This window comes from Oncorhynchus clarkii, chromosome 4 (assembly GCF_045791955.1).
Source record: "Oncorhynchus clarkii lewisi isolate Uvic-CL-2024 chromosome 4, UVic_Ocla_1.0, whole genome shotgun sequence".
Classification (NCBI taxonomy): domain Eukaryota; kingdom Metazoa; phylum Chordata; class Actinopteri; order Salmoniformes; family Salmonidae; genus Oncorhynchus; species Oncorhynchus clarkii.
The window spans coordinates 60,140,059-60,154,714 of NC_092150.1; the positions used below are offsets into that span (position 1 = coordinate 60,140,059).

At 43.8% G+C, this 14,656-nt stretch overlaps 1 protein-coding gene across 1 annotated transcript; it reads left to right on the top strand.

Moving 5' to 3' along the window:
* Nucleotides 1-12,968: 12,968 nt before the first annotated feature.
* Nucleotides 12,969-14,090, top strand: LOC139407754 (5-hydroxytryptamine receptor 1E). Its single transcript, XM_071151613.1, has one exon. The coding sequence runs from the start codon at nt 12,969-12,971 to the stop codon at nt 14,088-14,090; it is 1,122 nt and encodes a 373-aa protein (XP_071007714.1).
* Nucleotides 14,091-14,656: the final 566 nt, after the last annotated feature.

Genomic DNA, 14,656 nt, shown 5'->3' on the forward strand with positions numbered 1-14,656 from the left:
GCCCAGTGATTCACGGCCCGCTGGACCTTGAGGTCATGAAAGGAGCAATTACCATATCAGGCTGTGATGCAATTGGTCAGGACACTCTCTTGATGATGGAGTTGGTGTCATGCAAAGCCACACAGTTGTAGGTGAACAGGGAGTACAGCTGAGGACTGAGGTCACACCCCTGGGGTGCCCCTGTGTTAAGAGTCAGTGTGGAGAAGGTGTTGCCAATCCTCACAGCCTGTGGCCACAGGAAGTCCTGATGGGCAGGAAGTTGAATGCTGAACAGTAGTCATTGAACAGCATTCTCACATAGGTGTTCCTCTTGTCCAGATGTGTTATTGCCATGTGAATAGCGTTCGAAATGGCAACTACCGTGAATCTGTTGGAGCGGTAGGCAAATTGTAGTGGGTCCAGTGTGCCTGGCATGCTGGCATCGATGTGGGCCATGACCAGCCCTTCGAAGCACTTCATGATGATCGAGGTGAGCCCGACTGGGCGATAGTCATTTGGGCATGTCACCTTTTTTTTTCTTGGTCACTGGGACGATCGTGGTCTCCTTAAAGCAGGTTGAGACTACAGCCTGGAACAGGTTGAAGATGTCCGAGAAGACACCTGCCAGCTGGTCAGCACACACTCTGAGGACGCGGCCAGCGATGCCATCTGGGCCGACAGCTTTGTGAGTATTCACTCTTTTGAGAGTGAAAGGACTTGGTCATCTGGAGCAAGCAGCAAGTGTCTTCCTGGATGGCTCGGTATTGTGTGCCTCGAAGCGAGCCAAGAATGTGTTAAGCTCGTCTAGGAGGGAGGCTTCGGTGGTCACCGCACAGCTGGATTTGCCTTTGTAGTCTGTGATAAGTTTGTGTCTGTATTGTCATTTTGCATCCCTAATGGATTGCAGAGCTTTTACCTGCTTGCCTTGTACGTGTCGTGCGCCACCGAGTCATTAGGGTTCGTTCTGCTGACATTAAATGCTGCAGTACGGGCTCTCAGCATTGTACAGATATCTCCGTTCATCCAGAGTTTTTGGTTGGGGTATGTCCGGATTGTTATTGTGGGTACAACACATTTCCTAATGAAGCTTTTGACTGACGATGTATGTGCCTCAATGTTGATGAATGAGTCCTGGGTGGATGAATCTTTGAACATATTCCAATCAGTTAGGGCTGCATTCCATATTATACTCTAGTCCCTATATAATGCACTACGTTATACCAGGGTTCTAGGGCTCTGATCAAAAGTAGTGCAATGTGTAATAACGTACCATTTGGGATGCACACCATGGGCTGTATTTTCGGCAATTGTCAAACACACGTTAGTTTGCAATTTCGTCATGTTAAAAAAAAAAACGGAAGGTTCGACAATTTACCTGTCTAACATCAGCTTGCTTGCACTGAGGTGGGAGTTGTGGCAATATTTGAGGTGCGTCCTTAAAAACAAAACAATTTAATGCAGCACTAATAGGATGTCTTAAGACCCACGAAAGCAGGTCTAAACGGAAATAATATTGGTATGGATTTTTAGAGAGGAAGCACAGCCAATCCAGCTGTGATGCACAGTGCCCATAAAAGAGATATGTGCCTTTTGTGCCAGTGAATCTCATATTTAGAAACATAAAACAATTATTGTTTCTCCTCATTCCTGTATCACAGCAAATCCAATTAATCCAGCATCCACACAAACAAGCAGAGCTTGATTATGTATTCATGTCTGTAATTCTTATGCTCTACGGTTTAGGTTCTGCTATTCTGGCAGGGTGGGGATGTCTGCAATGACAAAAAACTATAGCAAAAACAAGGAGATCAGGGGTATATGTACTAGATCAATGTCTTAGTGCTGCTGTGTGGCTGATTTCCCATTATGATCAAATGTTATTACATTTTAGGAGCGGGAAGTCTTACCACCAGCCAAATTTATAACAGATAAGAGTTTAGTGCACTACTTTTGACCAGAACCCTATGGGTCGTGGTCAAAAGTAGTGCACTACAGTATATAGGGAATAGAATGCCATTTGGAATGCAGACAGAGAGTTCTTATTGAGTAAAGTGAAACTTTCAATACTCAATCATTCTCTCCCAGGGAGGGACATTACACCTCTAACAGGCATTGAAGGCAATGAATAAAAAGTCTAATCTCCTAAACATTGTTCATAACAATTTTGACAGTGCATTTACAGTATAGTGACATTACTGCCTGGCGTTTGGAAGACAATCAAACAGGAGTTTATATCAAAGCATTCTGAGGATTGTTACCCGGCTGGGTTGTGTTAAAAGTCCTACTCAAGTCTCCTTTTCAGCTCATTTATCACCTGATTTACTTAAAGTTCCAATACTATGGTATTTATCTCAACATCAAATCATTGCTGGGTAACCTTACTGTGAATGTTTTCAATTAAAATGGCTAGGACTGTCTGGGAGTAGTCTAGTTGAGAGGGGAAAACTGAAAACTTGCTGTTATTTGCAAAGAGGTTTGGAACTATCTTTCTTAATGGTCTAGTTACTAAGGCCAAAATTCTATCCCACCAAAACAGGCTGATATTTCAGGCAGTCTTTTCAAACAGCTCTTACAATAAAATGGCATGATCATCATTTTCATCATTATTCCAACCTCATAGTGTGGAAATATACACTACATGGCCAAAGTATGTGGACATGCCTTCACATTAGTGGATTCGGCTATTTCAGCAACACCCGTTGCTGACAGGTGTATAACATTGAGCACACAGCCATGCAATCTCCATAAACAAACATTGGCAGTAGAATGGCCTGTACTGAAAACCTCAGTGACTTTCAACGTGGCACCGTCGTGGGATGCCTGCCACCTTTCTAGCAAGTCAGTTCGTCAAATTTCTGCCCTGCTAGAGCTCTCCCGGTCAACTGTAAGTGCTGTTATTGTGATGTGGAAACGTCTAGGAGCAACAACGGCTCAGCCGTGAGGTGGTAGGCCACACAAGCTCACAGAACAGGACCACCGCGTGCTGAAGTGAGTAGTGCTTAAAAATCATCTGTCTTCGGTTGCAACACTCACTACTGAGTTCCAAACTGCCTCTGGAAGCAACGTCAGCACAAGAACTGTTAGTCGGGAACTTCACGAAATGGGTTTCTTTGGCCGAGCAGCCGCACACAAGCCTTAGATCTCTGTGTGCAATGCCAAGTGTCGGCTGGAGTGGTGTAAAGCTCGCCGCCATTGAACTCTGGAGCAGTGGAAACACATTCTCTGGAGTGATGAATCACTCTTCACCATCTGGCAGTCCAACAGATGAATCTGGATCTGCCTGAATGCATAGTGCCAACTGTAAAGTTTGGTGGAGGAGGAATAATGGTCTGGGGCTGTTTTTCATGGTTTGGGTTAGGCCCCTTAGTTCCAGTGAAGGGAATTCTTAATGCTACAGCATACAATTACATTCAAGACAACTCTGTGCTTTCAACTTTATGGCAACACTTTGGGGAAGGCCCTTTCCTGTTTCAGAATGGTCAATGCCCCGTGCACAAAGCAAGGTCCATACAGAAATGGTTTGTCGAGATCGGCCTGGAAGAACTTGACTGGCCTGCACAGATCCCTGACCTTAACCCCATTGAACACTTTCGGGATGAATTGTAACGCCGACTGAGAGCCAGGCCTAATTGCCCAACATCAGTGCCTCACTAATGCTCTTATGGATGAATGGAAGCAAGTCCTCACAGCAATGATCCAACATCTAGAGGAAAACCTTCCCAGAAGAGTGGAGGCTGTTAGGGGGGACCAACTCCATATTAATGTGTAAATAAACCACAGAAAAATCACGTCTTTGACTGCATTGGGCCTTTATCAAAAGGTACATCTCAATAGGTGGTCCATGTATCCTCATGTGACAAATGTGTGTGTGTGTGTGTGTAAAAATAATCACTGGAGGACGTCTTTAAAGATCCACCAAACATGCCGATTGGCTTGTGTGTTTTTAGAGAGCAATCACCGGAGCTGTTCAACCCATGATAGTGGGCAAATGGACTTCGTCAAATCAAAACCCAACGTTCATGTGTTACCCCTTGTGACACATGGATGTTCCAAACTCAGTTTTAGACGAGACTAACTTTATGATCAAAATGATCCAATTTACACTTTATAGTCAATTTTGAAACTAGAGTAACTGTTTCGGACTCATATCGATGCCAATGTCGTTTTCAAAGAGATTTTCAAAGGTAGTCACTCTTTAAAGCAGAGCAAAGACATGGAAGTGGCAGATGGGATTTCAGGACATGGACAGTACCCCCTGCTGGTTGACCATCTGTTCCTCCACAGCAAGATTTACATCACAACTTTGATATGGTGACATTAAGAAAAGTTAAACCCCAAAAGTTTAAACCAAAACATTCTGAGGATTGTTATCTGGCTGGATGGGTTTATGTGTGTTTAAATCTGAGTTGGCCCTCATCACTAAGCTAAGGACCCTGGGACTAAACACCTCCCTCTGCAACTGGATCCTGGACTTCCTGACGGGCCTCCCCATGTGATAAGGGTAGTAAATAATACATCCGCCACGCTGATCCTCAACACGAGGGCCCCTCAGGGGTGTGTGCTCAGTCCCCTCCTGTACTCCCTGTTCACTCACGACTGCACAGCCAGGCACAACTCCAACACCATCATTAAGTTTGCTGATGAAACAACAGTGGTAGGCCTGATCACCAACAACGATGAGACAGCCTATAGGGAGAAGGTCAGAGACCTGACCGTGTGGTGCAAGGACAACAACCTCTCCCTCAACGTGATCAAGACAAAGGAGGTGATTGTGGACGACAGTAAAAGGAGGACCGAGCACGCCCCCATTCTCATCGACGGGGCTGTAGTGGAGCAGGTTGAGAGCTTCACGTTCCTTGGCGTCCACATCATCAACAAACTAACATGGTCCAAGCACACCAAGACAGTCGTGAAGAGGGCACAACAAAATCTATTCCCCCTCAGAAGACTGAAAAGATTTGGCATGGGTCCTCAGATCCTGAAAAGGTTTTACAGCTGCACCATCGAGAGCATCTTAGCGGGTTGCATCACTGCCTGGTATGGCAACTCCGACCGCAAGGCACTACAGAGGGTAGTGCATACGGCCAAGGACGGCCCAGTACGGGGCCATGCTTCCTGCCATCCAGGACCTCTATACCAGGCGGTGTCAGAGGAAGGCCCTAAAAATTGTCAAAGACTCCAGCCATCCTAGTCATAGACTGTTCTCTCTGCTACCGCACAGGAAGCGGTACCGGAAAGCCAGGTTTAGGTCCAAGAGGCTTCTAAACAGCCATAAGCCATAAGACTCAAATGGCTACCCAGACTATTTGCATTGCAAATGTCCTTGTTTTTAAAAGAAAAACACATTTTGTTGTCCATTAAAATAACATAAAATTGATCAGAAATACAGTGTAGAGGTGGCCTCCCGGGTGGCGCAGTGGTTAAGGGCGCTGTACTGCAGCGCCAGCTGTGCCATCAGAGTCCTGGGTTCGCGCCCAGGCTCTGTCGTAACCGGCCGCGACCGGGAGGTCCGTGGGGCGACGCACAATTGGCCTAGCGTCGCCCGGGTTAGGGAGGGCTTGGTCGGTAGGGGTTGTCTCATCGCGCACCAGCGACTCCTGTGGCGGGCTGGGCGCAGTGTACGCTAGCCAAGGTGGCCAGGTGCACGGTGTTTCCTCTGGCGCATTGGTGCGGCTGGCTTCCGGGTTGGATGTGCGCTGTGTTAAAGAAGCAGCGGCTTGGTTGGTTGTGTATCGGAGGACGCATGACTTTCAACCTTCGTCTCTCCCGAGCCCGTACGGGAGTTGTAGCGATGAGACAAGATAGTAGCTACTACAACAATTGGATACTACGAAATTGGGGAGAAAAAGGGGTAAAATTCAAAAAAGAAATACAGTGTAGACATTGTCAATGTGATAAATGACTATTGTAGCTGGAAATTAGTGATTTCTTTATTGAATAGGCGTAGCACAGCTGATTAAAGACTAGTTGAATATCTGGAGCATCAGCATTTCTGGGCTAAGTGAGCCCAACCTTTTGAACGGTAGTGTACATAATTACCTCAATTACCTCAACACCGGTGCCCCCGCACATTGACACATTGACTCTGTACCGGTACCCCTTGTATATATTCCCTCGATTGTTATTTAATGCTGCTCTTTAATTATGTGTTATTCTTATCTCTTACTTTTTTTTAGGTATTTTCTTAAACTGCATTGTTGGTTAAGGGCTTGTATGTAAGCATTTCACTGTTGTATTTGGCGCATGTGACAAATACAATTGTATTTTATTTGACATAGTACTGTAGACTTGTTGGACCCTGGAAATTACAAGATGCTCTCTGCCCCAACTTTGACAGTGCATTCACATGGTGACATTACTACCTGATGTTTTGATGACAAACTAAACTATTATGATCAGAAACAGGAGTTAAAACCAAAGCATTTGAAGATTGTGATCTGGGATGTGTTTAAATTAGAGCCATGGCAGTGGCATCATTGTGATTTCAGTACCATGGATAGCACTCCATATATCATTGTCTGTCCCACTCTCCATCCCACCAAGATTTACATCCTGAAAGCAACTGTCAATCAATGTCTGTGTGAAAGACTAGGTGAATGTGGGGACAGAGGCCTCTGCATCGATCAATGTCCTCCTCCTTACACAGTAATATATTGTTCCTGGGGTTCCATCTTAAATGCTCTCAGCTGATTGTTATATTATCTGTTCTTGGCTACCTTGAGAAAATATGGTGTTTCCATTCATGGTTTCGTGGTTCATGAGTGAATTATTGGCCAATTGTTTATGTCAGACATTTATTTATTTTTTGTGTTTAAGGCGGTCACATGTGATTTGTTGCTTCTGTGGGTGGGTACATTAGTTGCATTTAAACTGGACATGAATCGTGTTCTTGACAAATAGAAATGTCATCCCTCCATACACAGCCTTTCAGAAACTTTAAGAGTCCCAAAATACCACTTATTCTTCCTCTACCAAAGCCAAGAATAGGTTAACCAGTTTTCCCCATAAATATATGATCTCTCCCCTGTCCATTTGTATCTGTCATGCAGAGTTGTCCCTTCGCCATGGTCCATCATATTCAGAGCCTGTTTCTGTGTCTCAAATGGCACTCTATTCCCTATGTAGTGTACTTTTGATTTGCCATTTGGGACGCACAATGTGTCTCAGCTCCCTAATGGTCAAAATGCATTCCAGAGCAGGAGGCTAGTGGGTGGAATAGAGGTGCAAGTAATATGCCTGGATGTCATAACTTATCTAATTGGATATGAAATGGAAATGGAGATACATTTGACCTCTCCCTTCACCTACAGGTGTGGGACCTTAATTTGACCAGTTTCTCACAGCAGGAAAATAATCCTGCAGCAACAGGAAATGTGGATTATAATGAATGGAAATTAATTAATTTGATACATTTTTAGTTGGGGCAAATCAAGTCTGTAATTTGTAAGTGGAAAATACAAACTTTACTACAACAGCACGGTGATCAAATTAAGATCCTACGCCTGTATCATTTTTCCATTTCTATTTCCTGTCATCTCTTTGCTCCAGGCTGTTATTTGTTCCACTCATCAGGTACCCCTGTCTATCTCTATTAATGTCCCCTTTTCCAACAACAGGCTTAGCAAAGAGATCATTAACGGGTTTGAATGATTGAATCGGATCATTATTGGCTACAGTGTATGTTGATGATGGATTGTTCACCCACAACTTGATATACAGAGCCACAGGGACCTGGCAGTTTTATAATAATGCAAGATCACCATTGCAATCTCCACTCCTGAAAGGTCATCCATTCCCTGGTGAGATGATAGCTGAGTAATAGCATCATTTGCCGACTTCCTGAGTGTGATTTGCCTGGCTCCGTACAAAATTAAGCACAGTCAGCGTAGTCAGTGAGTGATTTAGATGTCGTCCATCAGTCTTCTACCTCGAATGTGCCAAAGCTGTAAAAGAAAATGTCTACATCCCAAATGGCAACCTATTCCCTATGTAGTGCACTATTTTTGACCAAGCCCTATGGGGAATAGGGTGCCATTTGGGACGTAGACCGTGTGTTCTATCACAACCTGGTCTCTGGGCAAGTCATAGGATTTGGTAGGTAAATATATTCCCTCCATTTAGTATGATATATTACGTTAGGTTGCATTATGAATGGAATAGCGGTCATACAATATCATACGAATTGGAGGATGTATAGTATCACACGTCTTACCTAGTCGAACAATATAATACGAATTGGAGGATGTAACTTATCATACGTTGGCAGATGTATAGTAGAGGACGTATAGTATTATACGCCTTTCTCTGAGACCAGGTTACTTGTTGCGTTGTGACAAATTGTCACGACTTCCGCCGAAGTTGGTGTCTCTCTTTTCTCTCCTTTTTCCATTTGTTATGTCTTGAGTGTACACACCTGGTTCCCATTAAATTATTATTATTTCCCTATTTAACCCTCTGGTTCCCATTATGTTTTGTGCGTGATTATTCCTGGTTTGTGTTAGTCGGTTTGTGTTAGGGTTTGTTATCCCTGCGTGGATTATTTTGGCAGATTTATTTTTCAGAATAAAGTATGTTATTTTACTCAGTTCAGCCACTGAGGCCCCTCATGATCAGTTTTTTTGGGGGGGGGCCCCACCCCCATCAAAGTTGCCCATCCATGGTCTAAAGTAACTAGACCATGAGTACATCATACATCTTCGAGGTGCATAAAAATAGGTATAGTATCAGCGCTCTGATTTACAGTCATATGCCATTTTCCTGGCCTACTCTTGTCTCATTATCTGAAACGGCCAAACTGCAGGATTTGTGCCCATATCTAGAAAGATCAGCATAAGATTGGATATGTGATGCTGCAGCTGCCCTCAGTAATGCGTTGGTCCATATTTTCAGCTTCTGTTTTTGCCGAGTAGACAGGTCATAGACTTGGGTTACCATAGGTCATGTGAAAGAGATATGTGCCTTTGGAGGTTTTTGTTGTTGTAACTTCCTTCCCAGTAGAAGCGAATGGGGCATCTGAGTCCAAAGCAGAGTTATTTCAGTCACTGAAACAGAGTTTTGCGATAGATTTGAGAGGGACTTGGTGCTCTTCAGAGGGATGACTAAATGCATCTTTAATTCCCATTTGAATCCCATGTTTAATGACACCCTTGCAGCAACTTTGCTTGAATCAGAGAGGGAAATACTCCAAAGGGGGAAAATGATTGTTTGGTGTGTGAGAACCTTTTGATGTTTGAAGCCCTCAAAGCCCTACGGATTCTATCTCAATACAAAGTGATGGGAGTGTTTGAGACATGCTTTCATTTCCCCGGGGAGGTAAAGTATAGTAAAGCAAGGGGTGTTCAATTGGCATTTATATCATAACTAGGTCAATGAGAGGAAATGGGTCACATTATTCTCTAGTACACACTACACACAACAGCACGCAGAGTAAAGGAGTGCCATGCTCAATTGAGTGATATCTTTATTGTGCCAATATGCAATTATGCATTCTCAAGAAATATGAAAAGCATTTTGAAGAAGTGGTTGCCGGTTGTTGTGTAAAGATCCTTGCGGCATGGGGGTGTGCATTATCATGCTGAAACATGAGGTGATGGCGGCGGATGAATGGCACGACAATGGGCCTCAGGATCTCGTATCTAATTGCCATCAACAAAATGCAATTGTGTTCGTTGTCTATAGCTTATGCCTGCCAATACCATAATCCCACCGCCACCATGGGGCACTCTGTTCACAACAATGACATCAGCAAACCGCTCTCCCACACGACGCCATACACGCTGTCTGCCATCTGCCCGTTACAATTGAAACCAGGATTCATCTGTGAAGAGCACACTTCTCAAGTGTGCCAGTGGCCATCAAGCATTTGCCCACTGAAGTAGGTTACGATGCCGAACTGCAGTCAGGTCAAGACCCTCGTTAGGACAACGAGCACGCAGATAAGCTTCCCTGAGACTGTTTCTGACAGACATTTCTGACAGAAATTCTTTGCTTGTGCAAACCCACAGTTCATTAGCTGTCTGGGTAGCTGGTCTCAGACGATCCCGCAGGTGAAGAAGCCGGTTGTGGAGGTCCTAGACTGGCGTCGTTATACGTGGTCTGTGGTTTTGAGGCCAGTTGGACATACTGCCAAATTCCCTAAATGACGTTGGAGGCGGCTTATGGTAGAGAAATGAACATTAAGTTCTCTGGCAACAGCTCTGGTGGACATTCCTGCAGTTAGCATACCAATTGCACGCTCCCTCAAAACTTACGACATTTGTGGCATTGTGTTGTGTGACAAAACTGCACATTTTAGAGTGGCCTTTTATTGTCCCCAGCACAAGGTGCACCTGTGTAATGATCATGCTGTTTAATAAGCTTCTTGGCAAATGAGAAATGCCCACTAACAGGGATGTAAACAAATTTGTGCACAAATTTGAGAGAAATAAGCTTTTTGTATTGAACATTTCTTGGATCTTTTATTTCCATGAATCATGGGACCAACACTTTACATGTTGCGTTTTATATTTTTTGTTCGGTGTATTTTGAGTCATACTTTAATAAAATATCAGGCTCACAGGGATGTCTTTTAAAGCCATGGATAAAAGCAAAATGTGCTGTCTCTTTACTCTGCTCTACCATGGTATGACAGTGGTGTGCTGAGACCTTTTTTCCTCAGCGGAAATGGCCTTTCAGATGCCAGACTGAGTGGTTGCATGAAATGGCTCTGAGGGGGAGGCAGTAGGATGTATTGCACACACACCTCTGTATTCTCCCAGAGAATGCTTGACAGGTTAAGCCTGTGATGACTCACCTTCAGATGAGCGGAAAGCAATTTTGAAAGGTACTGTATTCTTTGAAAAGCAACTTTCAGGTCTCTGCACACCTCCAATGTTGACTAAATGGTAATACGAACTAAGGCATGTTTTACTGGTACTTCCAAAGTAAGTGAGATGATATTTTTCAAATAGAGATGTATTATTAATTTGAATGTTTTCTTTTTTTTTCTCTCCACTCTCCTTTCCCTCTACTCCCACCAAGTGGATAGTCTTAGTAACTAGTTACATTCCGTTTTACTGGCTCATGCAAATCGTTATCAGCCGGGTACAAGACTGAGGATTTTGCTTATTTTCAGTATGGAACCCAGGCTAAATCAAATAAAGAACTAGGGCTATCTTCTGTATACCACCCTTATCTTGTCACAACACAACTGATTGGCTCAAAAGCATTAAGAAGGAAAGAAATTCCACAAATTAACATTATTGCCATATACGTATATATTCAACTGGTGAAAGTTAATTGTTATATGACTAAGGGGAAAAATACCCTATTAGGGTGTGGTGCCTCACCTTAAGTTCTCATTGTTACTTTACAACTGTATCAGTCTATGACCTTAGTTGCTCTGCCTCATGTTGAGTTAGACAGACAGATGGCCAGGACTAATTTGCACATGCCTAATTCACACCATGCCCTGGCTTGGCCCACCTGTCATGTTTATATTGACTCAGCTGAGGTGTGCGTTAAGAGGTGCACTAAGGGGCAGTAGTGAACCATGTCCATGCTGACAGCTACCATTGAAATGTTCTGTCTACCTGGTCTAGCTTAGGTTTGCGTCCTAAATAGCACCATATTCCCTACATAGTACCATGGGGTTCTGGTCAGAAGTAGTGCACTATTTACAGAATAGGGTGCCACTTGGGATACAGTGTCCTTCAGCAGTCTCATGCCTGCTTGCAGATATAAAGCCCAATATTTCTGCGTCTCAGAGAGGATGAGAGAGATTGTATGAGATACAGTGGGGCAAAAAAGTATTTAGTCAGCCACCAATTGTGCAAGTTCTCCCACTTAAAAAGATGAGAGAGGCCTGTACACTTCAACTATGACAGACAAAATGAGAAAAAAAAATCCAGAAAATCACATTGTGGGATTTTTTATGAATTTATTTGCAAATTATGGTGGAAAACTTGTGTTATTGACCAAATACTTATTTTCCACCATAATTTGCCAATAAATTCATAAAAAATCCTACAATGTGATTTTCTGGATTTTTTTTCTCATTTTGTCTGTCATAGTTGAAGTGTACCTATGATGAAAATTACGCCTCTCTCATCTTTTTAAGTGGGATAACTTGCACAATTGTTGGCTGACTAAATACTTTTTTGCCCCACTGTAGATAAGCCTTAGAGCGATATGCCTCATTTACACTTGCCCCATTGCTACATTCACTCACTGTGACATAGATGATTCTCTATATTCTCTGTCTCAACAGTTTGCGCCTTATTAACTTTTTGTAAGAAGTAATTACTTTGTCAGATTGTAGGGTATTTTATGTTGGATAGAATTGGAAATCTGATACAGTAAAATATCTTTATATGTCAGTGAAGTAATGGAGGGTCAAATGAATGTTTTATGGAACAGCGTTTAATTACAGACAAAATGTAAAAAATGCTGTGATAATTAGCGGTGTGGCTCTACTTTAGGAATTCTCCCCTCTGTTTTATAACTACTCTCTGTGTTAAGTGGTTTTTCATCTCCCAAATGACATTGCTTAAAAAAGTTTCCAGAGTATAAGTCCGAACCCTTCAACCTTCAGAAGCTCAATTACTGCTGTGGGCTGCACTAGTTCACCTTGATTGTCAGTCATTATCCTATTTTATAACAAACCCCAATAACCAAGGGCGCCTTCGATTCGAAAGGCAGGTGAAAAATACTAATTTTATGTTTGCCAGAGCAAAGAAACTTTGTGCCTTCTATTGTGTAGCAGCTATTGCATAATATATACAATATATAATGATGTCTAGTGTGCTTGTTAAAATTCTTATAAAGTATCCTAGTGAAAAACACATTTTCACCAAGATCTCTGTGATGGTGTAAAATATTTGTTCCGAAAAAATAATATTTATGCACTTTTTTTGTGTGTTACAGAGTGGCCTTTGACCCATAGTGTGGATCATCCTATCCTTGGGAGAGATTGTATCCAGAAGAAGGGGGAGATCTGGCCCTGTCCGGAGATGGAGATGGAAAGGTACCATGGGGACAGCTCCACAGGGCCCAACATCACCAACAGCACAGGAGCCCCAGCCAGCGCTCTCCCAGCGGTGCTAGTTACAGACAGGATGGTGGTGCTGGTAGTTCTACTGGGGCTCCTCACCCTCCTCACTGCGCTGGTCAACGGTGCCGTCATCACAGCCATCTGCACCACCAAGAAGCTCCACCTACCTGCCAACTACCTCATCTGCTCGCTGGCGTTCACGGACTTTCTGGTGTCTATCCTGGTGATGCCAGTCAGCATCCTCTACATCGCCACAGAGACCTGGTCGTTGGGCCAGGTGGTGTGTGAGGCCTGGCTGAGCGTGGACATGACTTGCTGCACCTGCTCCATCCTGCACCTGTGTGTCATAGCGCTGGACCGCTACTGGGCTATCACCAAGGCCATCGAGTACGCCCGCAAGAGGTCGGCCCGCCGGGCAGCTGTCATGGTGGGCATCATCTGGGTCATCTCAGTCTTCATATCTATACCGCCCCTCTTCTGGAGACACAGGCCCGGTAGCCATGGCCCAAAACAGTGCATCATACAGCACAACCATGTGGGCTACACCATTTACTCCACTTTTGGGGCATTTTACATCCCCATGACCCTTATTCTCATATTGTACTATAGGATTTACAATGCGGCAAAGACACTTTACCAGAAACGGGTCTCGTCGCGGCACCTGAGCAGCCAGAACTCTCTAAACCACTGCCGTGTGGCACACACCTTCTGCATATCGGACCTGTCCACCTCAGACCCCACTCTGGAGTTTGACAGGCTCAATGTCACCATCCGTATCCCCTCATTTGAGACAGAGATGGAGGCGGCAGATGAGAGGCACCAGATCTGTACCTCCCGGGAGAGGAAGGCAGCACGTATCCTGGGCCTCATCCTCGGGGCTTTTATCCTCTGCTGGATGCCTTTCTTTCTGAAGGAGCTTCTTGTAGGCTTACAGGTCATAACTGCCACCCCACATGTATCTGATCTCTTAACCTGGCTGGGCTACTTCAACTCACTCATTAACCCTCTCCTTTACACCAGCTTCAATGAGGATTTTAAGTTGGCCTTTAAGAAACTGCTCCGACGAAAGGAGCATGCATAGGTTTGCAGGCCCAGGTTAAACGTACAGTATTGTCCCATCAGAGAATGTATTAGGGAAAGTTACATGCAGTGTGTCCATTGGCCATATGACTTGTGTGATGTTGTGAGTTTCTAAATAAAAGTCTTAAATGATCTGCTTCTTATTCTTTGCTGAAACACAAACTTTGACCAAGAATAATCATGGCCCATAAATGCACATCCATACACAAAGACAAACAATCAGGTCCAAAATGATTTGCCCCCTTGATAAAGATGAGCACTAAATATATAATACCAATACTGAGCTTTTTGCTCCCCCAAAAAAAAAATGTATCTGTCACGTTCGTTGGAATGAATATCGGACCAAGGCGCAGCGGATGTTGAGTTCCACATAATTTTAATGATAAAGTGAAACTTAACAAAGACAAAAACAAATAAACAATAAACTAACAACGAACCGTGACTACAGAGATGCTACGTGCACTAACTTAAAACAATATCCCATAAACACAGGTGGGAAAAACAGCTACCCAATTAGAGACAATTGATTACCAGCTGCCTCTAATTGGGAATCATACACAATCACCA

Bases quoted from the DNA above. Each gene is read 5' to 3' on its own strand.
- LOC139407754 (XM_071151613.1), top strand. From the start codon at position 12,969: ATGGAGATGGAAAGGTACCATGGGGACAGCTCCACAGGGCCCAACATC.